This window comes from Trachypithecus francoisi, unplaced genomic scaffold, assembly GCF_009764315.1.
Source record: "Trachypithecus francoisi isolate TF-2019V2 unplaced genomic scaffold, Tfra_2.0 Lachesis_group12, whole genome shotgun sequence".
In the NCBI taxonomy this organism is placed as follows: Eukaryota; Metazoa; Chordata; class Mammalia; order Primates; family Cercopithecidae; genus Trachypithecus; species Trachypithecus francoisi.
The window spans coordinates 105,260,049-105,284,054 of NW_022681457.1; the positions used below are offsets into that span (position 1 = coordinate 105,260,049).

Consider the following 24,006-nt stretch of genomic DNA (forward strand, 5'->3'; position numbering starts at 1 on the left):
AAGCGCCGCGGGGCTGCGAGAGGAAGAGGCGGCCGCGGGCCGGGCAGGCGGCGGGCCCGGGTCTCCCGAACCCGGGAGGCGCTGCGAGGGGCCCTCACGCGCAGAGGAGCAGCTGGGTGCAGCCTGGAGCGCGCGGTCTCCGCGCCGCGGAGCGTGCGTCCCGCCTCACGGTGGGCGGGGAGAGCCGAGCCCTGGCCCTGCAGGCGGGCGGGGTCCTGGCACCCCGGGCCTGTGGGCCCAAGATCCGAGCGCCCAAGCTGCGCGGGGTCACCTTCCGGGCTGTGGCAGCCCTCGCACTCCCAGATGCCCCTCTCAACCCACACGTGGCGGCGGCGCAGGCAGAACTCGGAGAAGGGGGCTGTGACCTGCCTTTATGCAGGGACTGCTCCCTAATGGGTGCCTGCCCACTCACAAAGGGGGTCACCAGGCTTTCAGGGGAGCCATTAGTTGGGAAATATTGGACAAATCGCCTGATACCTCTCTGGGCCTCAGTTGCCATATCTGTAAAATGGGTTAGTAATTCTGGGCATTTTTCATCGTTAGTTTGAGCAAGAAGCTAACCTTTCCCTGCAGAAACCATCCCGATCGCCAAAGGGGCCAGGTACTAAGGATGAAGTCCCTGAACTGTTGGCGCTCCTAGTCTAACAGCGTGAACAGATTTGAGAATCCCCAGGCCAGGTGGGTTAGAGTCGCTGCAGGCAGAGGCATGGGGTGTGGTTTCTCCCGGGGGTGACCTCCCTCTGTATCTCTCCCCTCTGGCTGAGAAGAGTCTCTGCCTAACACTGCTGTGCAGGTTAATACTGTGGACTCTATTCATTCATTCATTGAACAGATATTTAAGGCGCATCCACTAGAAGTCAGGCACTGTTCTGACCCATCAGGACACTACAGTGGCCAAAACAAAGATCCGCACCTCCATGGAGCTTACATTCTAGTGGAAGGAGACAGACGATAAACAATAAGCATAATCAACATAGAAAGTGGGCCGGGTGCGGTGGCTCACGCCTGTAATCTCAGCAGTTTGGGAGGCCGAGGCGGGCGGATCACCTGAGGTCAGGAGTTGGAGACCAGCCTGACCAACAGGGTGAAACCCCGTCTCTATCAAAAATACAAAAATTAGCTGGGCGTGGTGGTGCGCGCCTGTAATCCCAGCTATTCAGGAGGCTGAGGCAGGAGAATCGCTTGAACCCAGGAGGCAGAGGTTCCAGTGAGCCAAAACTGCGCCACTGTCCTCCAGCCTGGGTGACATAGCAAGACTCTGTCAAAAAAAAAAAAAAAAAAAAGAGAGAGAGAGAGAAGGAAAGAAGAAAGGAAGGAAAGAAAGAAAGAAAAGAAAAGAAAAAGTAGTATAAAGAGAACAGGGTGGGATCATTTTTTCTCCACAGAAACAGAAAAATAATACTTTCCACATGGAAGGCTCCTGCGATGTCCCCAGGGAGTTTCCTACTCCTCCAGCTATTTATTCCCATCCCTACAATAATGCTGAGAGGTAGATGTTAAACTGAGGTTCAGAGAGACCAAGGGCCTTGCCCCAGATCACCAGCAGCAAGTGGTGAAGTGGAACCGAAACTCCGATCTGCTCGATGCCCATGGCAAAGACAGCCCATCACAGATGGTCAAAAACCTCCCCGCAGGCACCTCAGAGCCTGCAGCACCCACCCCCCGACTCTAAGCCACTATTTGGTGCTCAGAGCCCCAGCTTTGCACACAGAAGCATCTTTTAAGCAGGTAGAGGAGGCCTGTCCTTCCTCCTTGCCACCACACTGCACCACTGTGACGACTTCTGCCATGCCCCCAAGGAACAGAATGTAGTGCAGCAAGCCTGGGCAGAGAGTCAGAAAGACCTGGCTTGGGATCCCAGCTCCATCCCAGCTCTGGGATTCAGGGCCAGTGGCTCCATCTCCTTGGGTCACAGTTTTCTCTTCTGTAATAGTTAGCAGAACAATACAGCAGCCACCTCACAGAGTTGCTGAGGGGATTAAATGACATTGATGTAATCTGTGTCTTTGGTACTATGTTAACGCTAGTTGGCCGGGAGCGGTGGCGCACGTCTGTAATCCCAACACTTTGGGAGGCTAAGGCGGGCAGATCACCTGAGGTCAGGAGTTCGAGACCAGCCGGGTCAACATGACGAAACCCCGTCTCTACTAAAAATACAAAATTAGCCAGGTGTGGTGACGCACACCCATAATCCCAGCTACTCAGGAGGCTGAGGCAGGAGAATCACTTGAACCCATGAGGCAGAGGTTGCAGTGAGCTGAGATCACGCCTCTGCACTCTAGCCTGGGCAAAAACAGCGAAACTCCAACTGAAAAAAAAAAAAAAAGCTAGCTCTTGGCCTTAGTGTTCCCATCAGCACAATCATTATGCATTCAACTCTGTGCCAACTCCTTGAGCCCAGGGATTTCTGACGTGGACAACTACAACCCTGAGAGGTGCTGTGTGGAAGGATTTGGGAGCCCAGCAACCTGGGATCATCATCCAGAGTCTGCCACTTGCTCTGTGAAGTAATGCAAAGCCTCTCAAATTCTCTGCTGCTATGAAACCAAGCCAGTGGAGCTGTGAATGGGATGAGTAAAAAATTTTGCCTGATAAATGTGGCTTTGTAAAAATCTGTACGTAGTGTATAGAATATTAGTCTTTCTGCTTTCACTTTTCCACAATACTTGATATATTTTATCTTTTAAAAAGACCTAAAGATTAGCCGAGCGTGGTGGTGCATGACTCTAGTTTCAGCTACTTGTGAGACTGAGGTGAGAGGATTGCTTGAGGCCAAGAACTCAAGGCTGCAGTGAGCTAGGATCACAGCTGTGAATAGCCACTGAACTTCAGCCTGGGTGACAGTGAGACCCGTCTCAAACAAACAAACAAAACTAAAGAAAACCTGGCAATAACTTTAACATTTGTTCATTCTGGGTGATGGATCCACTGATGTTTGTTAGAATATGATCTGTACTAACATTTAAAATTTTATTTTGAGATTGGGCCAGGGTTGTGGTGCCACCTTGTGGCCATACTGTTATGATCTTGAACTTGAGACTTTTTTTTTTCTTTTTTAGTGACAAGAGTCTCGTTCTGTGGCCCAGGCTAGAGGCAGTGATGCTATCATAGCTCACTGTAACCTCAAACTCCTGTGTTCAAACTACCTTCCTACCTCAGCCTCCTAAGTAGGTAGGATTAGAGGTGTGCGCTACCACACCCAGCTAAATTTTTTAAGTTTTTTGTAGAGACAAGGTCTTGCTGTATTGCCCAGGCTGGTCTCAAACTCCTGGCCTCAAGTGATCCTCCTGCCTCAGCCTCTCAAAGCACTAGAGTTGCAGGCATGAGTCCTATACCTGGCTGAGACCTTTATAGACACTTTGTGTGTGTGCTCCTATAACTGTCATTTGGGTCATGAAATAATTAAGTCCTAGACCTCTTAACATTTCAGGGTAAAGAGGGCTTTCAAGAATACTCAGCTTTTGCTTGATTACTCCTAGCCAAGAGAGCTTCTTCCCCACAGGAGATAGCAGGTGCCACTACGGAACAGCTAAGTTTTAGGGAGTTGTCTGCCCCAGACCTCCATGCCTGTCCATACATGAGGACTGGGGCAAGCTCCTCATGACAGAGATGGAGAAATCAAGGCCCCAGGGAGATTGCCAGCTGGCCCAAAGCTGCTCTGTGCCAGAAGGCACTGAACAACTGAGTAAACTCCCTGAAGGCAGGGATCTGTCTGTCTGGTTCATGCTGGAGCTCTGGCATGTATTAGGCTCTCAATAAATATCTGTTCAATGAATGACTAAATGAACAAAACTATCAGTGCAACACCCTGCAGCTTGGGCCAGTCATTCATTCTCAATCATAATAACAGCTGACATCCATTGAGGTCTTACTAAAGCCAGGCATGTCCCGAACTCTACATGTGCACTGACTCACGCAACGCTCACTGCAACCCCAAGAGTGAGGTAGGTGTGACCGTTATTCTCCATTTTGCACATAGGAAAAGTGAGCCTCGGAGATCTTATGTGACTTGCTCAAGACTATAGTTAGGAAGTGGTCCAGCTAAGATATGAACCCAAGCAGACTCAGTCTCCTCAGAGGCTTGGAGCAGAGGAAGAAAACCAGTTGAGAGCTGGCTCCATACAGGCAAACAAAGTGGAAAGCGAGGGGCCTGCGTTGCTATCTGCGCTTTTATCAGTGTTAATCCCTTGTGAAGACTTTAAGTCCCAGGCCGGGCACGATGGCTCACTCCTGTAATCCCAGCACTTTGGGAGGCCGAGGCGGGCAGATCACGAGGTCAAGAGATCGAGACCATCGTGAAACCCCGTCTCTACTAAAAATACAAAAATTAGCTGGGCATGGTGGCGCGCGCTTGTAGTCCCAGCTACTCGTGAGGCTGAGGCAGGAGAATCACTTGAACCCGCAAGGCAGAGGTTGCAGTGAACCGAGATCGCGCTACTGCCCTCCAGCCTGGCAACACAGCCAGACTCCGTCTCAAAAGAAAAAAAAGACTTTTAAGTCCCTCCTCACTGGGGGATGCAGTATGCAATTCCTTCCATCCCCGCAAGGTGGCGCACCAAGGGATGCTTCTCAATTGACTTCTCTCAAGCCTGGCTACGCCCTCTCGCTGGGCTCCCACATCCAATCAGCAGCGCTTCTCACGGCCCTGCCTCTCCAACTCCACCTGCTGACATAACTGGCCCCATCCTCTCCCGCCTACACCCTTGCAGTCACCCCTGACGGCCGCAGCATCTCCCTCCTCCAACCTAGCTTAGTCTCCTGAAACCCAGCTTTGCACAGACGCCTCTAGGGCACCTCAGTGCAAAGGGAATGAAGTCTGAACTCTGACTGACATTCCAGGCTGCAGCAGCCAGGCCAACCCACCTTCCTGCTTTATTGCTTTATTTCCAACAGACTCTTACAAGCTTCTTTTTTTTCCTTCCTTTCCTTTCTCCCTGTTCCCCTTTCTCTTCCTTTCCTCCTTTTTTTTTTTTTTTTTTAAGACAGGTTCTCACTCTATCGCCCAGACTGGAGTGCAGTGACATGAACATGACTCACTGCGGCCTCGACCTCCAGGGATCAAAGAATCCTCCCGCCTCAACCTCCCATGTAGCTGGGATTACAGACGTGTGCCACCACACCTAATTTTTTTTTTTTTTTTTTTTTTTTGAGGCGGAGTCTCGCTCTGTCGCCCAGGCTGGAGTGCAATGGCCGGATCTCAGCTCACTGCAAGCTCCGCCTCCCGGGTTTACGCCATTCTCTGCCTCAGCCTCCCGAGTAGCTGGGACTACAGGCGCCCGCCATCTCGCCCGGCTAATTTTTTATATTTTTTTAGTAGAGACGGGGTTTCACTGTATTAGCCAGGAGGGTCTCGATCTCCTGACCTCGTGATCCGCCCGTCTCGGCCTCCCAAAGTGCTGGGATTACAGGCTTGAGCCACCGCGCCCGGCCAATTTTTTGATGTTTTATAGAGACAGGGAATCACTTTTTATTGCTCAGGCAATCCTCCTGCCTCAGCCTCCCAAAGTGCTAGGAAAATAGGTGTGAGCCACTGTGCCCAGCCCTTATTTATCTATGAATGCAGACCCAGCTTTGATCCAGACACAGGATGGAGGTAGGTCCTGCCCAAGACTGTGCTGCCATTAAGTGTCCAGATGTGATATGAGGTCAGGAGTCAAGGGAACTGTGAGCCCGTGTCCCACTCTGTAAAACCAAGGTGAAATGTCCTACTATGGACTTGCTGAATGATCAAATGAGTGGTGGCGTGCCCAAACTTGGTGTGGGCCATGAGCCGATGCCTGGGTTCCAGTCCTGCTGCTGACATTTCTTCACTGCATGACCCTGGGAAAATGACTTACTAGCGCCTGCTCTTTATATGCCTCATCTATAAAATGAGGACAACATCCGCATCACTGGGCGTTGGTGCGGACTGGGCAAGGACCCAGCACAGGGCCCAGCCTTATATATTAATTTGTAACCAATACTTTTGACCATTTCCCCTTCTCCCAGGGGGCCAGGCAGGCCAGGCCCAGGCAAGGGCTGATCCTGAGCCATTGTGTGGGTGACAAGACATGGCATGAAGCAAGCCCAGGAGACGAGGGGCCAAAATCCATGAAGCCCCGTTCTGGAGGCCCACCCAAGGTGTATGCGAGGCCAGAAACCGGCACCAAAGGAAAGAGGTGAAAGCTGGGGAGACAGAGGATCAGGAGCCAGGGGTGCACACGGCAAGCCAGGGAGAGGCCCACAAGGATGCAGAGACAGCGGTGACACTTGGGGGCCAGGCAGGTCTGCTCAGCACCCCACTGCCTGGGCCCAGGCCCTGCTACCCCTGAGCTTCACTGCCGGCACTTCTGGAGAACCTGGGTCGGCAGAGCCAGTCAGTGAGGAGAACACAGGCGTTGAAGGAATTTATTCATGAGAAGACTGAGGGTCCGTCAGGGAGATTGTCCAATGGCGACAAGCTCCAGAAGCCCGCGTCACAACAGCCGGGAGGGCCAGGCCACCCCAGGCCGGAGGCGGTGGGCTGGCAGCCACCCTGGGTACTGAAGAGCAGACGAAGGCAGTGCTGGGCACAGAGGGGCTCTTCATGGCCTGCCTGCCCTGGCCTCCCCCCAGGTCCCCACCTATCGGTTAAAGTGCAGCTGGGAGGGAGGAGGCAGGCAGAACTGGGGAGCTAGAGAGAGCCCAAGTGAACCCTGGCTGTCCACACGAGTCCCATGTCCTCCTTGTCCTGGAGTTCCCCGAGGTTTAGTAAGCCCATCCCACCTAGGGCCTCTGGAACCTTGGGGCAAGGGAGGTAACCCCTCCCTCCCACACTCATCCATATTTAGAAAGAGCATCCCTGGGAGAGAGCGGCCGGCTCTGGCAGCCTTTCCGGGGCCTAGAACTTGGGGGACAGTGGGGGGCACTAACATTTCTAACAGGGAGAGGAGGGGGATGCTCATCTTCAGGGGTGGTCTTGGCGGGTCGTCCCCCTCCCTCTGGCCTTGGAAGACTCTTCCCTTTCCTCCTTCCCCTCCTCCTCTTCCCCCACCAGGCAAGCCAAGGAAGCCAGAGAAAGGCCTGGAGAGCCTGGCTCCCAGCTCCTGCGTCATGAGTCAGCAGGGTCCTGCCCAGGCCTGACTCCCAAACCCCTCCGCTGAGGGAGGGCCACTTCAGTGCCACTGGGGCGGCGCTTCCCTGGAGATGGGAAGTGGGGTGAGGGGCCTGGGTGAAACCTGTGGGGCCGGAGCCTCCTGTTTCTGCCAGTGGTCTTTCTAGCCCAGCCCCTCCCTCCAGCCTGAGGCTGGCGAGATGCTCACCCTAAGCCCGGAACCTCAGCAGTACCATCTGCGCCCCCAGGGACCTTAGCCTGGTTCATGCCATCTTGGATGGCCTCCCCCAGCACTCAGCGGCTCAGCCAACTTCCTCCCCCTCCCACAGGCACATCTCTAGAAGCCAGACAGGAAGAGACCACCCCCCCCTCCAAAATAAAGAACCCTGAAGACCTCTGCTTCCTCCCCCCACTCTTGAATATATTAAATTGTGCAGCTTGGCTCCAACCCCTCCCCTTCAGATCTCCATGGCAACCGGGCAGCATTCCAAGTCGGAGTCTGTATCCAGGTCCATCCAGTGCCAAAGAGGGGCTTCAGCCTCTCCCCTGGCTCTTCCCCAGAGAGTGAGACCCAGCATTCCACAGGGGGATGAGAGGGGAGGAAGAGTCGGGGGGCCTCAGTCCTCAGCCCCCTCTTCCTCCGTGTGGGGGGCCCCTGGGGGGTCCTCGGGCTCAGGGGTCTGCCCGCCAGGGTGGGGGTGGGGATGGGGGTGAGGGTGGGTGCCGGGCTGGGATCCCGGCCCGTCCTCGCCCTGCACGTAGACGCTCAGCCCCTCGTGACTAGGCTCCTTGCCGCAGGCCTGGCAGCTACAGTGCAGGATCTTCTCCACCAGCTTGTCCACCCTGGGCACCTCCTCGTGGCCCGGGCACTCCAGCGTCACCTGCAGAGGGCAAGAGAGAAGGGGTGGCATGTTTCCAAAGGCCTGGGGCAGGCGAGGAAGCCCTCAGGGTAATACTTCCTCATGGGACCAAGAATCCCAGAGCCCACCTGTGATGCCCAGTTAGCTCCAGGGTCGCATGGGGAGGGGGAAATTGAACCCCTGCACAAGCCACCAGAGCCGTCTCCTCACATCCAGTCCTGCCACCTTCCCACCCATTCCCCACCGGCAGCCACAGGGAAATCCAATGTGGCCTGCCCCTGCTAAAATCCACCCCCCCACCGCCCGGATCCCCCTGCACTTGGAGACAAACCCTGACCCCTCACTAAGGCCACCCAAGACGTTCCAGTGCCGCCGGCTGGCTGGCCTCCCTACCCCTGACCCTGCGCCACTCTTACCAATCCTGTGCTTGGGCTCTGCCTCAGGGACTGCACATGCTGTTCCCATTGCCTGGAAGGTTCCCCAACCCCCCAACTACCACTTGCCCCAAACTGTGCCTTTGGGTCTGAGCTCAGACTGCGCTTCCTCAAAAGAACCTCACCCCAAAGCCCAGCCCGGCTGAGGCTCGCCCTGCAGCAACCCCATCTACCTCTTACTCTGCCCCTATCGTCACCCGTCTAAGTACCTTCTTTCCTTCTCCCTCCCTTCCTCCCTTCCACAGAGCGCCTACCCTGTGCCAGCTCTGGGGACACAAAGACACATTTCCCTCAAGGAAATCAGAGTCTAGTGGGGGGAAGAGACCTGTCAAAATCACCCGGCTGCAGGTGGAAGACTGCAGGTGTGAAAGGCGCTTGAAGCGGAGGCACACTGTGCTCTGAGAGCCAACGGTGGGGCCCCAGTCAGGGGGCCTGGAAAGGGGCCCTGAGGAAACGCTGCTTGGGCCAAGGGCAGAAGAATGAATAGAAGTGAACTGGAGAAGGGGGACAGAGAAGGTGTTCCAAGCAGGGAAAAGAACAGGTGCAAGGACCCTGGGGCAGGAGCGAACGGGGCAGGTGCAAGGAACTGAAAGCAGGCGGCTGTATTAAGCATCAAGCTAGTGAGGAGGGCGGGAAGCAGGAGGAGGCTGGAAAGGCCACTGAACCAGGCCATGCCAGGTTTTCAGGACAGGGCAAAGATTTTGGTCTCATCCTATAACAACAGGAAGCCCTGAAAGGACTTCAGCCCATGAGAGACATCAGAATGGAATTTCGGGAACATCCCTGTCCTGTACAAGTTGGTATCAGACTTCTGAACCATCCTGTGGGGAGGCCCACGTCTGTATCCCCAGCACAAGCCCTTCACCCTGCACACAGTGGGGCCTTGCTAAGCCCCTGTGGTCATCTGCTGGAATACAGGAGCCTGGGGAGAAAGGCCAAGGCCAGAGCAGGCTTCGGGCTGAGACTGGGTAGGGCAGGCAGGCAGTACTCACAATCTCCCACATCGACTGGGCTGGCATGCAGGAGTCACAGTGAACCAGGGACTCTGTGGACTGCGGGAAGGTGTTGGGGACGCTGTAGCTGAAGCACTGTCCTAGGCACGCCCTGTGGGAGGAGAGGTCACATGCCCGTGTCAATGTCGGGAAGGCAGGGACGGGCAGCCCTGGTCCTCTTCCTCCCTCTTGGGCCCCTGTCCACATCCCCCCACCTACCCCTTGGGTCCCACCTGTTCTGGATGGACTTGGCCTCACAGCCACTGTGACCCACAATCTGGGTGATGTTCTTGGCTTCGCACCAGGCACTCTTATCCGGGAACAGTGCCAGCTTGTTGATGGGCGGTGGGGCAGCCAGTAGCATGGCAGGGAGGACAGCCCCCATCAGGACCCGAAGCATCATGCCCGTGGCCTCCAGAGCCCTAGAACAGAGCACAGGTGCCAGGTGAGGCACAGCAAGGTGCAGGGGACCGGGCAGTGGTGTTACAACAGGGACTCTGGCATCCGACTCCTTGGCGAGATCCCAGCTCTCCCATTTACTAATCAAGTGCAAGTTTGGACAAGTTATTTCTCCCCTCTGAATCTCACAATTGGAGCTGGGAGTGGTACTTACATCAGATGGATATCTGTAAAGTCAGATGAGATATTCAATGGGCCTAGCAGATAATACACATTCCATATGTGTTGGTTTTACTTGAGCAAGTTACTTTTTATCTTGGTGCCTCAGTTTCTTCATCTAAAAAGGGGAGATGGTACCACTGCCTGGCGCAGGATTGCAGTTATGAAGTGTTCAAGCACATGTCAAGTGTTGAAAAATTACTACCCCCTTTCTCCCTTTGCAGCTGTGGGCCATCCAGGAAAACACACAAAAAGTTGTCCACGCAGCCCTCGAGGGGCTGGCCACACACCATGTCTCCTGGAAAGCCACTGCAACTGCTGTCAGATGCTGATGTTTGAAAAGTTAGCCTTAACTTTCACATTGCCGTGATTTCTTTTTGGTTTTGTTTTTTGAGAAAAATATGTGCAGTGGCATGATCATGGCTCACTGAAGCCTCGACTTCCCTGGGCTCAGGTGATCCTCCCACTTGAGCCTCCCAAGTTGCTGGGACTACAGGCATCTGCCACGACGCCCAGCTAATTTTTGTAAAGACCAGGTTTCGCCATGTTGCCCAAGCTAGTATCAAACTCCTGGGGCTCAAGCCATCTTCCTGCCTCAGCCTTCCAAAGTGCTGGGATTACAGGCGTGAGGCACCGCATCTGGCCTGCAGTGAATTCCTGGGCCACCTTGGCTGGCCAGACCTCAGGCAAAAAAAAACTGACCCTGAACCAGACAGTATTGCTTTCTAAGATGCCTCACCAGAAACTTGAATCCACGAGGGCTCTACACAGATCACTGCCCCCAGCCCCACTTCAACACGAGTCAAGCAGGAGCCAATCAAAGCTAAGCACTTAACCATTTGCAATTCCCCTGCTACAGGATGGAGCGAGATACTAAAACAATACCAGGATCTGCCAAAAGGTGGCGCTGCAGGGCAGTCTGTGTCAAAGGATTCCACTTGCAGGCGACTCGCCCCAGTGAGTTTCACCCATGCCCCTCAATGCAAAAAGCACGGGGGAGGGAGGCTTCAAAGAGATTCAGAGATGAGAGCGGTGCCTTCTTCAAGGAGGCCGCCAAACCCTCGGAGGACAGCACAGCAGAGAAAGGGCATGGGGTTCACATGTGCTGGGTGACCGGGACACTCAGTCCTGTTTCCCCGCCATCTGTAAAATGAGTGCAGTGACCCAGGCCAGTGGTTCCCAAACCTGACAAATGATCAGAATTCCCTAGGGACTTGTGGAGTAAAAGTTCTAGGGTGGGTAGGAGTCTGCGTTTTGATCAGGCTTCCTAGGCAGCTCTGCCCTCAGTTAGGGATTCTTTATCTTGGGACAGTCCCTAGAGGGGCCTGGGTGAGGCTAAAACAGGAGGAAGAGGGGACAGGTCCTGGTCCCTGTGGCCCCACAGAAGCCCAGCATGAGGAGTCAGGTGGCTTGGGACTGGGCATCCCATTTAGGACAATCCTACCATGGGCTGTGGAGATGGCAGAGACAGGTACTTTTTAAAAATTTTTATTTACTTTTTTTTTTTTTGAGACAGAGTCTTGCTCTGTTGCCCAAGCTGGAGTGCAGTGGCGTGATCTTGGTTCACTGCAAGCTCCACCTCCCGAGTTCATGCCATTCTCCTGCCTCAGCCTCCTGTGTAGCTGGGACTACTGGTGCCCGCCACCATGCCTGGCTAATTTTTTGTATTTTTAGCAGAGACGGGGTTTCACTGTGTTAGCCAGGATGGTCTTAATCTCTTGACCTCATGATCTGCCCGCCTTGGCCTCCCAAAGTGCTGGGATTACAGGCATGAGCCACCGCGCCTGGCCTTACTTATCTATTTTTTTGAGACAGTGTCTCACTCTGTCGCCCAGGCTAAAGTGTCGTGACATGATCTCGGCTCACTGCAACCTCCGCCTCCCAGGTTCAAGTGATTCTCCTGCCTCAGCCTCCTGAGTAGCTGGAATTACAGGCACTCGCCACCACATCTGGCTAATTTTTGTATTTTTAGTAGAGATGGGGTTTCACCATGTTGGCCAGGCTGGACTCAAACTCCTGACCTCAAGTGATCTGCCCACTTTGGCCTCCTAAAGTGCTGGGAGTACAGGTGTGAGCCACTGTGCTGAGCCCAGAGCCACGTACTTTATCAAGTGTCTGGGGAGTAGAGGTCTCAAGGTTGGCTGGCTAAGCGGGGCTCCTGCAGGGCTGTGACCCCCTCCAGGTACTCTGCTCCCCATCCAGCAAGTTCCCCCAGCTCCTGCCCATCTCCTACAGGTCTCCATCTCAGGGTACCCCAATGCCAGGATAAGCCCCACACCCAGCCCACTGGGGAGGAAGGGCAGCTGGAAGTGAGGTCGGACAGGCTGCCCCTGCCGCCTCCCAAATGAGTTCCTGTCACGATCCAGGCCCTCACCTATGCATTTCCGGTCTCACTGACAAAGCCCATGTTTCCAGTACAACCACATCCTAACAAAACAGAATGGATTCCCCCCTAACTGGCAACCCAATGAATTTTTCAACAAGCCTGGCATGCAGGAGGCTTCCTCACTCCTGAGTCAGGGTCTGCCCACAGCACACCTGAAGGGTCCTGGAGGTCCATTTAAGGCCAGGGCTCCCTGGACTGGCCCCCTAGACCCTTGGAGAGGCCCAGGGACCCTCGTCCTCCTATATCTGACCCCATCTTGCTTCCTCAGAAACAACAGGTCACAGGGGGCCAGGGAGGTGACTGGGGCAGGAAGTGATGTGGATTTGGAATGGAGACTGGGGTTGTAATGAAAGTAGCCTGGGCCAGGCATGGTGGCTCACCCCTGTAATTACAGCACTTTCGGAGGCCAAAACGGGAGGATCACTTGAGCTCAGGAGTTCAAGACTAGCCTGGGAAGCAAGGTGAGACTTGGTCTCTAAATAAAATAAAATATTTTTTTATCATCACATTGTGATATCACATTTTTTATTATCAAATTATGCGTTGTGATGTGCACACCTGTAGCCCAGCTATGCGGGAGGCTGAGGCGGGAGGATGGCTTGAGACCAGAAGCTTGAGGCTGCAGTGAGCCATGATTGCATCCCTCCCTGCACTCCAGACTGGGTGACAGAGCAAGAACCTGTCGAAAAGGAAAGGAAAAAAAAAGACAGGAAAGAAAACAGGAAGGAACGGAGGGAGAGAGGGAGGGAGGGAGCAACAGACAGAGGGAGGGAGGCTGGGGTGAGCACTTGGAGTTGGAATTAGGAGAGGTCACAACTGAGGCTGTGGGTCAGGACCAGGCTGAAGGTGAGTGTTGAGACTGGGGTTGAGGCTAATGGAGGCTTAATGGGAGATGGGGTAATGGTGACTTTTTGGAAGAGGTTGCAAGCCCAGAGATCAGGAACTGGTTATCAGGGTCAGGCTGGGGCAGAGGTTAGGAGAAATGAGACGAACTGAGGCAGAAGGCCCCCTCCTTACCTTCTACCCTTTCCAGTGCACAGCTGAGGTCATCACAGGGCCAGCTGTGCCCACAGAGGGGTGCTGTAACCCAACCCACCAGGCCCTGGCAGGCTCTCCACAGGGTGCTGGGGCCTCAGCTCCCTGGGCCAGCAGCGTGGAGCTCCAGCATTCTCCCTGGGCTCCCCCTGGAAGCGTGGAGCCTGCAGTCCCCAGGGTTTGAACTGCAGCCCCTCCCCTTAGGAGCTGTATGACTTCCAGAAATAAGTTCACTCCTCAGAATCCGCCTTTCTCAACCCTAATGTGGGCAGCACTGCGCCCTCCCTGGAAAAGAACTGGGAGGAGTAAATGAAGGTACTCAGCACCTAGGAGGCACCCACTAAGGTCAGCTCTCTTCCCCTCAGGGGATCATGGGAAAGGCTAGGCCAGCATCAGAGCCAAGGCTGGGCTGGAACAGGAGGCAGCGAGGATGCCAGGTGAGGTCTCTCCCACACATGGCTGTCCTTCAGACACACCTACCTCCGCCCGCCCTCCTGCCCAGCCCTGAAGAGCCCAGGCTGCCCCGACCGGGGCTTTCCAGGAGAGGTGGGGTGGGCTCTTGGCTAGCAGGTTTTCTTTTTTGTTGGTTTATGCTTTTTTGTTTCTTCAAGCAGCAACTCATCCTTTTTTTTTTTAAGCAGCAATCATACTTTCCTTCCTGAGCCTTGAGAGCCTCACCCAGATTCTCAACCCTTCCTCCCACCCTGAAGGTCACACAGCAAGTCATGGGACTCCCCAAAAGCGAGGGCGGGAAGGAAAGTTGGAGATCTCCCAGGCCAAGTCTCTCCCTCCTCTGCAAGGGGCTGTCCCAAGGTCCCCAGCAAGTCAGGCAAAGCAATGCCCTGCCCTGGGCCGTTCAGGTCCCTGCAGTTCCACACTCACTCACTCACTTCTAGGAGGGCAAGGGTCACTTTTAGGAGGGTGGGGAGAAAGGCAAGGGTAAGGGCAGGGAGCTGGGGGCCCAGACGCTATGCCCACTCAGACAGTCCCCTGAGGGGAGGTCCAGGGATGTGGGTCAACAGGAGGCAGTTGTTTTGAGTTGGTGCAGTCAGAGATGGCTCTCAGGAGGGAAGAAGAGGTTCTGAATTTTGAACTAAATATAAGAGTGCAATTACAGTCATGCATCACTTAGCCATGGGGATGCACTCTGAGAAATGTGCCATTAAGTGATTTTGTTGCTCTGTGAACATCATAGAGTGAACTCAAACCTGAATAGTCTAGTTTATTACATACCTAGGCTATATCAGGTATTCAGCACTTTGGGAGGCCAAGATGGGAGAATTGCTTGGCTCAGGAGTTCGTGACCAGCCTGGGCAACACAAGGCGATCCCATCTCTACAAAAATTTAAAACTTAGCCAGGCGTCATGGTGCATGCCTATGGTCCCAGCTACTTGGGAGGCTGAGGTGAGAGGATCACTCGGGCCTGGGAGGTTGAGGCTGCAGTGAACCAGGATTGTGCCACTACACAATCACGAAAGAAAGAAAAGGTGTAGTAAAAATACAGTATTATAATCCTATGGGAGGCCAGGCGCAGTAGCTCACGCCTGTAATCCCAACATTTTGGGAGGTTGAGGTGGGCAGATCACTTGAGGTCAGGAGTTTGAGACCAGCCTGGCCAACACGGTGAAACCCCATCTCTACTAAAAATACAAAAACTAGCCAAGTGTGGTGGCACATGCCTGTAGTCCCAGCTACTAAGGAGGCTGAGGCAGGAGAATCACTTGAACCCGGGAGGCAGAGCTTGCAATAAGCCGAGATTGCACCACTGCACTCCAGCCTGTGGGACAGAGCGAGACTCCGTCTCAAAATAATAATAATAATAATAATAATAATTTTATGGCAGCACCATTATGTATGTGGTTCATCATTATGTGGTGTGTGACTGGATATTAATTTATTCTGTCCTACAATAACCGCCTGATCCTATTCTTTCCCCCATTTTTAGATGAAGAAACTGAGGCACAGAGAGGCTAAGAAATCTGCTTGGGCTTTCACTGTTAGTAAACAGGAGAACCGAGATTTGAACCTGGATGGTAGCAGGTTCAACCCCCGGCTACCCTTGCAGGTGAAAAGGTTCACCGAAGAGAAAGCAGCAAGAAAGGATGGAATCTGGAGTTAGGATGAGGCCTGGAGCTCCTGCCACTGCCCCAGCCGACTGTGCCTCTCATTCCTGTTAGCACCCTAGCGTTCAGCCATGGCCTGGACTGAGAGCTTGGGGGCTCCATAAACCAGAGGTCAAATCCCATTGCTGACTCCCTAGCCAACTGTCTTGTGGCCATGGCTGCCCCTGGCTCTTGGAGCCCAGGTAAAGGTATGTGTGACACTATCCTTCCTCACGGGGGCGCTGTGAGGCTTTAAAGGAGGTGTCCTTAGCACAGGTGAGTGTCTTCTTCCCAACCCCACCCACCCACCACTCCCAAATCCAAGCCCTCCACTTCCTCAGTGGCCCCCTGCCAATGCCTGGTACATTCTGAGCTGCTGCCCACACAGAAAGGAAATTCCCTGGGAGGTGACACCAGCAGACCCATTTTGGCACGGTGGAAACTGAGGCACAGGTCAAGGAAGTGACCCACCCATAGCTCCCACTCCGAGGAAGAGAGCAGGGAACAAACACAGCAGCCCTGCCCTGGCTGCTTTCCTGGAAGCCCTGGTCCAGAGGGTCCCCCAGGAAGGCGAGCTTCGGGGTCAGGCCTGTGAAGCCTCTTTCCTGAAATGCCTGCCAAAACTGAGATGCCGGGGCCCCGCCCCCCTTGTGTGACCCCCCCCCCCCAGGTATGAGGCATGGCCTGGGCACCTGAATGTGCTCCCCACGGGACTCTGAAGCCCAGCCAGACCAGGAGCAACGGCCTCCCAGTCCCCAGGAAAGAGGCTTCCATTAACAGCACTGCTGCTGGGGCCCCCGAGCCCCACTGCCTGGATTCTAACACCTGGAGAGGCATCCTAAATGCACCCTAAATACACGGGAGCGGCCTAGATTTCAAGAAACACCAACCTCTTCCTGACTCCCGACCACCATGAAACCCTTTGTAGAGTGGATCGGCCTTGGTATAACAAGTGAACCATCCTCCCCAATTCCTCTTCTGGATTAAGTCTGAATATTCAGGGTCACTCAAGGCCAGATATACCAGGATTTTCAAGGTAGAGTGTATCCACTCACCCCAGACCCACACACACACAAAAGCAGGCATATCCCAAACCACCTGCACCCCCTAAGAACAAAGCACACGCACACACGCACATATATAAGCGTGCCTATATACGCACAAGAAAATGCACATCCACACAAGCACACGCACACACACCCCCCACACACACACGCACACACCCCACACACACACCCCACACATGCACACACACACCACACACACACCCCAGGCCTTTCCTGTTACCGGTTCCAGCAACCACTCGGTGCAGAGCCATGGAGGGCAGGGCTGATGAATCCTCAGTGGAAAGGCGGGGCTCTCCCTCCCCATCTTCACCTCCTGCTTCCAGAACCTCCTCTGGGAACCTTCTCACACTTGGCCCCAGCTGATGGGGATGGACGATTCTACCTGTGGGCTCAGCATTCAGGTGACACCGCAGTCCGCACACACAACGAGCATGCAGCGTTTGTGGCTGTCAAACCAGATGCTCCCCCTCCCCTGCCTCTCCCACCCTTCCTCTGCCCCCACACTCACTAAGGCAGGGTCTGGCTCTCCTCCTCCATTCTCCATAGTTATGACAGACTCGAGTTCAAATCGTAGCTCAGTCATTCTAGTCTGTCTCTTTTTATTTTTATGTTTTTGTTTGTAACAGGATCTCACTCTGTTGCCCAGGCTGGAGTGTGGTGGCACAATCATATTTCATGGCAGCCTCAAACTCTGGGGCTCAAGCGATCCTCCCACCTCAACCTCCTGAGTAGCTGGTACTACAGGCATACACCACCATGCCTAGCTAAGTTTTTGGAGAGACGAGGTCTCCCTTTGTTGACCAGGCTGGTCTTGAACTCCCACTTCAGCCTCCCAAAGCACTGGGATCACTTGGTCCCATTTTAACCTTTCTGTACCTCAGTTTCCTCATCTGCAAAGTGGGGATAGTGCTAATATCCAGCTCACAGGACAGCTGTGAGAATTAAACTGAAGAATACATGGAAAACTCTGGAGAGATCACCCATCAGAGTTAATTCCTCAGTCCATGTCACTTTCAGTGCTACCTTGGGCCTCTTATCCTCCCTGGCTTCTGCCTGCTTCCTTCTGCCCCTCGCTCCCACAGGATCCTGGACAGGTCCTGAGGATATTTCAGTCTGGGCTGCATCTGCCGCAGTGAGACTGGATTTAGGGAAAACCTTGAGGTGAAACTCAAGCAAGTGGGATGACAGCTGGGAATGAATTTTAGAAACTGTCAAGGGCCGCCCAACATGATTCCCTGCCAGGGTGGGATCTGGGAGGAAGATCCCACTCAGATTCTAAGACAGGGTCGTGGAGACACCAGCCTCCTCCAAAATCCAACTTCAAGAAAAGAGGCTGTGCCCCACCGCCAGGCTGAGTGTGCTGCGGGGCGCAGAGGGTGTGGAGGGCGGCTGGGCTGCAGCCCTAGGCTTGGGGCTTGGCAAGGGCGGGGCGATCACTCCGGGTTTTGGAATGAGCACAGGGACTTCCTTGAATGGTGCAACTGAAAATGTTGCTCTGTGAAGGGGCAAGGCAGTGTCAGGCCTGGGGCTCCCTGCTCACCCAGGTCAGGCCCCAGCTCTGGTCAGCCCGACTGGGTGTACTAGGCTCACCCTGGGGTTTGAGGACGAGTTCTGGCCAAAGCTCATACACTGGCTCTCTGTGTGCCTGGAGTCAGGAGAATCTAATGGTTACAGCTCGAGTCACTGACCATTTGCTTCCCTTCCCTAAGCTTCACGTTTGCAACCTGTAAAATGGGCAGCCTGGCCTGGGAACATCCATTTCAGCAGATCCCCCAGGGAGGAGCCTGGCTCCAGCATACTGCTTAAGGCCACTGTGATTCCACGACCCCAGTCTCACAGCAGGGTGGCTTTTCCTTCCTTCCTTCAGCACTGGGGAGAGCATGAGTCAACTGTCCAGGGGGCGGACACACAGGGCCGAGCCCGTGTCACCCAGGCCTGCCTGCACCTTCCAGCCCTGGCCACCTCTGTGCCAGCCCCCCAACCCAGGCCAAGGCCTTCCTTACCGCAGACCCTCCTGCCCGCAGACCAAAAACAGTCTCCAAAACAAATCCATGCTAATGAGCTGCTGCAGGGCCGGGCTGCACATCTGCTCAGCAGAAGTTCCACTGCAGACCTCACCAACAACCCTGCCCGCTCCGGCAGCCTCCGACCCTGGGGTTGTGGGTCGGAGGAAGCAGCTAAACTCAGCCTGAAATTTCACTTTAAAAGAATGAGGCCATATTGCTGGCCGATGCAGAACACCTACTCCCCTGTCCACCCCTCCAAAACACAGGCCCGGGAGAGAGGTCCAGTTTGCAGGGGTGGGTGGAGAGGGGTGAGGGTCACCGAGGAAACGCTGCAGCCTCGCCTTTTCTTTGGCCCCAAACTCAAGGCAAACCACGCCCAAGCAGTCCCAGCATCTGGGGGAGTCTAGGGAGGCCCCATTCCGCAGTAACAAAGGGTAAGGGGCTCCTTGTTGACAAATTGCTTCCCGGCCAGCGCCCGGTCTTTGGCCTCCAGCCCTGACCTCTGTTTTCCTGGGGTGCCCCTAGTTACAGGCTGGTGGCGTCCAGCTAGGGGAGCGAGGGCCTCCGAAAGCCTGGAAGTATGGCCTTCTCCCTTGATGCCCGCCAACCCCTGGCCACGCCAAGGCGGGCGGCTGCCCCCTCTGCCGCCGCTTGTAAAAGATCAGAATCGCCCCGCCCTGGGAGCGGGCCGGGCAGGTGGCCCGCAGCAGGGCCTGTCGTCCAGCCGGCCTCGCGGGGGTGGAATTCTTAAGAAAACTGAGCCCCCGGAAAGGCTGGCTCTCCCTGCCCCAGACTCAATTCCAGGGAGATGACCCGGGCCAGGCCTCGGGGCTGGCGGGAGGCAGGGGGAGGGTTTGGCGCACCCGGTCTAGGAAACTATTCGTGAACCCCGCTGGGGGAAGGCGAGCCTCCGACACTGGGGGGATTGTCTGGATCGGAGGGCGGGGGGTCAGGGAGACGCGCAGACACAGGGCGAGACCCTCACAGAGGGCAGCGCAGAGACAGAGAGAGGGAGAGAAAGCGAGAAGCAGAGACACAAACGCGGGCAGCCGAACACGGAGGCAGACGGGGAACGGTAAGAGGCGGGCAGACCCGGGGAAAGTGAGCGGCGGAAACGGAGCGACGGAGGGACAGACACACGGACGTGGGGACCGAAGCAGAGGGGGCCGCGGGAGGCGGAAACGTCCAGAGCCGAGAGGCGCGGCGAGGCCCGGGCACGGCCGGGGGACATGCGAGCCCGGCCCTCCCGGCCACGCATCTCCCTCCCTCGCTCGCTCTCTCTCCCGGTCGCGGAAACTCCGATCGAGAAACGGAACCCTGGGGCGAGTCTGGGGACGGGCTCCGGGCACGGCGGTGCCCCCCGGCCACTCCATGCCGCGCCCACGTCCCCAGCGCCGGCGTCCGGAGGCGTCCGCCAGGTCCCCTTAGGCTCCCGGGCTCGGCGGCGGCGCCTCCACCCGGTGCCCGCGGCCGCCGGACGCGCCGGGGGACGGAGCTCCGGGCTGGGGGCGCGGCGCTGCCCCTGCGGCCGAAGGCTCTGGAAGCCGGGCGCCCGCGTGCCGGCCCGGGCGGGACTTACCGCGCGCGCCCGCCGGGTCCTGCGGAGCTGGGTGCGGGGGTCGCGGGCCCGGGCGCCCCAGGAGGCTCGGCGAGGCAGCCGGCGGGACTGGGGGCGGCCCCGCGACGCTCGGCTGGGCTGCGCTGCGCGCCGTCTGCGGCCCCGGGCGGGCGCGCGGCGCGGGGGAGCGGCTCCGACGTCAGGGTGGCTCCCTCCAAACAGGGCGCGAGGGCGGGGGCAGCGGGGAGGGCCGCGCGCAGAAAGAGCGGGCGGGCGCGCGCGGCCTCTCCCTCCGGGTGCGCAGGAGGGGGCGCCGCAGCGGCCGGGGCCCCGGGCACTCTCCCGGCCCGCCCGCCCCGGGCTGGGCTTCGGCGCGCTCCGACGGCGTGGTGGGGCGACCGGGACGCCTGGCCGGCGCCCGAGAAGCAGGGCAGCGCAGCCGGGCGCCCTGGTCCGTTCTAAAGCGCCCTCCCCGGGTTTCTCTGCGCTTCCACTCTCTCCGCCCGACTTTTCTCGAGCCTGGGCCGTCAGGCCGTGCCAGGCCTCGGGGTGACAAAGATGGATATGTCCCTTTTGTGGGCACCGGGCATTGCAGACTTGCCCCAAGAATGGGGCGCCCCAGCCCGCCGCGTCCCAGCACCAGGAGTCCCTCCTCACTCTGCGGTTCTGCGGTGCAACCCATCCCGCCCGCTCCGGTATGCGACCCGGTTCAAGTCCGTGCTGTTGGTAACCTGGGTCACTCAACCTTGCCCAGTGTTATCCTGGCGTTGCTCTCGGCCCCACACACTTGGCGTAGGCATCCCGAAAAGCCCCAGGGACTATTAGGAACTAGAACGCCAGCAAATGAACTCACTTCTCTGACTCCTGGGAAAAGTGGAGCGCCTGGCCCCAGCTTCCAGCCTCACCTCGGGGGTTCCTATCTAATCAGTGGGCACTTGGGTGGATTGCGGCCGTGCCTTCTCTGTGTGCTTAACAACGGGGTAAGAAACTAACTTTGCTCCTGGAAAGTGGTGGCCCAGGAACACCACTGGGACACGATTGTAGGACTTGGGGATTTTGCTTTACAACATAGTTACCTGTGTCCATGTGTTTTACCTAGCTTGGCTGGAAACTTCCAGATAGACGCAGCCCTGCTCGTCTGACTCATGAGGTTGCCGAGCATCCTGGGTGGCTCCTAGTGGCCTGCTGGAAACTCCCTGATGTACTCCAGCCTACCCGCACCCTCCACACCCAGCCTGCATCTGTGCCTGCTAGCTGTTTCCTGCGCCCTTCCCTCTACTCGGAATTCCCTTCCCTCCTTTCATCTCTGGCAAATATTCTAACAGCACCAGATTGGAAAGCCTTCCCAAGACCCTCTGGGAGCATCTCCCTCCTCCAGTGTGATCCTGGAGCACTGGATGAGAACTTCTGTTCATGACAGTTTCCCTCTAGAATAGCTGTGTACATCTCTTTCCTTCATTAGACCTTGAGGGAAGGAATCATGTGTTTATTTCAGTGTCTTCATTGCTTATGGGCAGGCCAGGTGAGATGTACAATGTATTTGATTGAATGAAGTAATTATTATTATTATTTTGAGACGGAGTTTTGTTGTTGTTGCCCTGACTGAAATGCAATGGTGAGATCTCCACTTACTGCAACCTCTGCCTCCTGGGTTCCAGCAATTCTCAGCCTCCCAAGTAGCTGGGATTCCAGGTGCCCACCACCACGCCCGGCTAGTTTTTGTATTTTTAGTAGAGATGGGGTTTTGCCATGTTGCCCAGGCTGGTCTCGAACTTCTGGCCTCAAGTGATCCTCCCGCCTCGGCCTCCCAAAGTGTTGGGATTACAGGCGTGAGTCACCACACCCAGTGAATAAAATAATTATTATCCCCGTTTGATGTAGCACAGATAGGTCTCCCCTTAGTGGTAACTGTGACTGTTATAATAGTTCACACATATTGAGCACCTTACCACGTGCCTCATCCCATTGCAAGCTGTTGCCACTCTCACAATAAACCTATGAGATAAGTATTGTCTCTATTTTAAAAGTACTGGGCACCGTGGCTCATGCCTGTAATCCCAGCACTTTGGGAGGCCAAGGCAGGTGGATCACTTGAGGTCAGGAGTTCGAGACCAGCCTGGCCGATATGGTGAGACCCTGTCCTACTGAAAATACAAAAATCAGCCAGGTGTGGTGGCATGCGCCTGTAGTCTCAGCTACTCGGGAGGCTGAGGCAGGAGAATCACTTGAACCTGAGAGGTGGAGGTTGCAGTGAGCCGAGATTGCATCACTGCACTCCAGCCTGGAGACAGAGTGAGACTCTGTCTCAAAAAATAAATAAATAAATAAACAAATAACAAAAGTGGAAAAAATCCCGACGCAGGAGGATCACTTGATCCCAGGAGTTTGAGGCTGTAGTGAGCTATGATTATGCCACCGTACTCCAGCCTGGACAACATTACAGAAGGCTAATTGTGGAACCTAATGAGCTTGTCACTCCAGCGAGGACTTGTCTCAAAAAAAAAAAAAAAAAAGTGAAAAAAGGAATGTCTAGAGAAAAGTTAAGTAACTTGCCTAAAGTCACACAGTAAGAGCCCATGCCAGCTAATGTCTGTTGGATAACCATGTACCATGTACTGCAGAAACCAGCCTCACTGCACTGTACACACTAGACACTCAGGAAATATTTACCATTTTGCAACCAAAGCTTACCACCACCATCTTTCGTGCAGACCCTGAGCACGGTGGAAAGTGGAGTTCTACATTTTGTGAGAATCCACTCCCACATTGCAGAAAGCTAATTGTGGAGCCTGATGAGCTGGTCAGATCACACATAGAGCCAGGAGTAGAAGCCACAACTTCCAGCCAGCACCTTTGACAGGGAAGCCCACCGTCTCTCAAACACGGGGAGGTTCAAGAACAACACCAACCCCCTAATCAGGGACAAAGGGTTTGGAGTTGAGTCACCATCTTTCTGGTGATGACTGATAACTATTGGAAAGCTACAGTGTGGGCAGGGGGCCTGGGAAGTAATTTGGTAGTAATGTCTACCCATTTTGTGCCAGGCATTATTATGCTGGCCACTCTGTCTGCTTCATCTCTAATCCTTACCACAGTCCCATCATTGTTCCCGTTTTATAGGTGAGAAAAATGGAGACACCAAAAAGTGTCATTACCTGCTCAAAACCACATTGCTAGTAATTGACAAAGCCTGGACTTGAGCCCAGACCTGTCAACACCAAAGTCCATGCTTCCGTGCCCACCACACCCTCTCCACCCTCTCCGCTGCCTCAGTGCTCCTCCCCATCAGGCTGCAGCAGGGATGCTGCACTGGTGACCGGATCCAGGGGCCCCAACGGGAAAGGCAGAACCTGTCACGTCCGAGTCTCCCAGCTTGAGCAGATGCACCTGGTTGGCAATGGTGTTCCAGCTGCCCCTACAGGCCTGGCTGGCACAGGGCATGGGCCTGAGGCCAGAGCCTCCTGGCCCTGGGCCAGCCTCTTGGGGCCGAGGTAATGTGGGGCCCAGAACTGGGGCTCAGGGCTGAAAGCCCCTCTCCCCAGCTCATTAGCAAACATCTGGGCTCAGGAAAATGACCGACCTGGAATGTGACTGAGCTGTGGGGAACTGCTCTCTCCCAGAGTCCCGGAATGTGAGCTCCCTCCTGCAGGGCACGGACTCAGCCCAGCTGTTTCCTCTAATCCTGTCAGTCTGGCCTCAACGGGGGTCCAAACCTCTGCACTCTCGGTGGAGAAATAGAATGAAAACAAGCAAAAGGCCTGCCTTCCCAGTCCAGCCCACTGAACAGAGGGTTGGTACACAGTCCCTCTCTTTTTACGATAAAGATAAGAGTGTTCACACTTCAGGTTTGGAGCTAGGAGGAGCCATTCGGACTC

At 55.4% G+C, this 24,006-nt stretch overlaps 2 protein-coding genes across 2 annotated transcripts; one reads left to right on the plus strand and one right to left on the minus strand.

The window, feature by feature from the left end:
• Window positions 1-6,370: 6,370 nt before the first annotated feature.
• NBL1 (NBL1, DAN family BMP antagonist) lies at window positions 6,371-20,416 on the minus strand. Its single transcript, XM_033228064.1, has 4 exons — window positions 20,153-20,416; window positions 9,592-9,780; window positions 9,359-9,470; window positions 6,371-7,953 (listed from the first exon to the last, which is right to left on the minus strand). Exons 2-4 carry the CDS (start codon window positions 9,759-9,761, stop codon window positions 7,690-7,692), a joined length of 546 nt encoding a protein of 181 aa, XP_033083955.1. The 5' UTR covers window positions 9,762-9,780; window positions 20,153-20,416; the 3' UTR covers window positions 6,371-7,689.
• LOC117093576 (collagen alpha-1(I) chain-like) lies at window positions 19,803-21,676 on the plus strand. Its single transcript, XM_033228883.1, has 3 exons — window positions 19,803-20,283; window positions 20,354-21,111; window positions 21,231-21,676. The coding sequence occupies exons 1-3, from the start codon at window positions 19,803-19,805 to the stop codon at window positions 21,546-21,548; spliced, it is 1,557 nt and encodes a 518-aa protein (XP_033084774.1). The 3' UTR covers window positions 21,549-21,676.
• The last annotated feature ends 2,330 nt before the right edge of the window (window positions 21,677-24,006 follow it).

Coding starts and splice junctions, on each gene's coding strand:
- NBL1 (XM_033228064.1), bottom strand. CDS start 9,761: ATGATGCTTCGGGTCCTGATGGGGGCTGTCCTCCCTGCCATGCTACTG. Junction 9,471..9,591: donor GCCAAGTCCATCCAGAACAG/GTGGGACCCAAG, acceptor CTCCTCCCACAG/GGCGTGCCTAGGACAGTGCT. Junction 7,954..9,358: donor CCCAGTCGATGTGGGAGATT/GTGAGTACTGCC, acceptor TGCCCTCTGCAG/GTGACGCTGGAGTGCCCGGG.
- LOC117093576 (XM_033228883.1), top strand. CDS start 19,803: ATGCGAGCCCGGCCCTCCCGGCCACGCATCTCCCTCCCTCGCTCGCTC. Junction 20,284..20,353: donor GCTGGGCTGCGCTGCGCGCC/GTCTGCGGCCCC, acceptor CCCTCCAAACAG/GGCGCGAGGGCGGGGGCAGC. Junction 21,112..21,230: donor TCTGTGTGCTTAACAACGGG/GTAAGAAACTAA, acceptor TGTTTTACCTAG/CTTGGCTGGAAACTTCCAGA.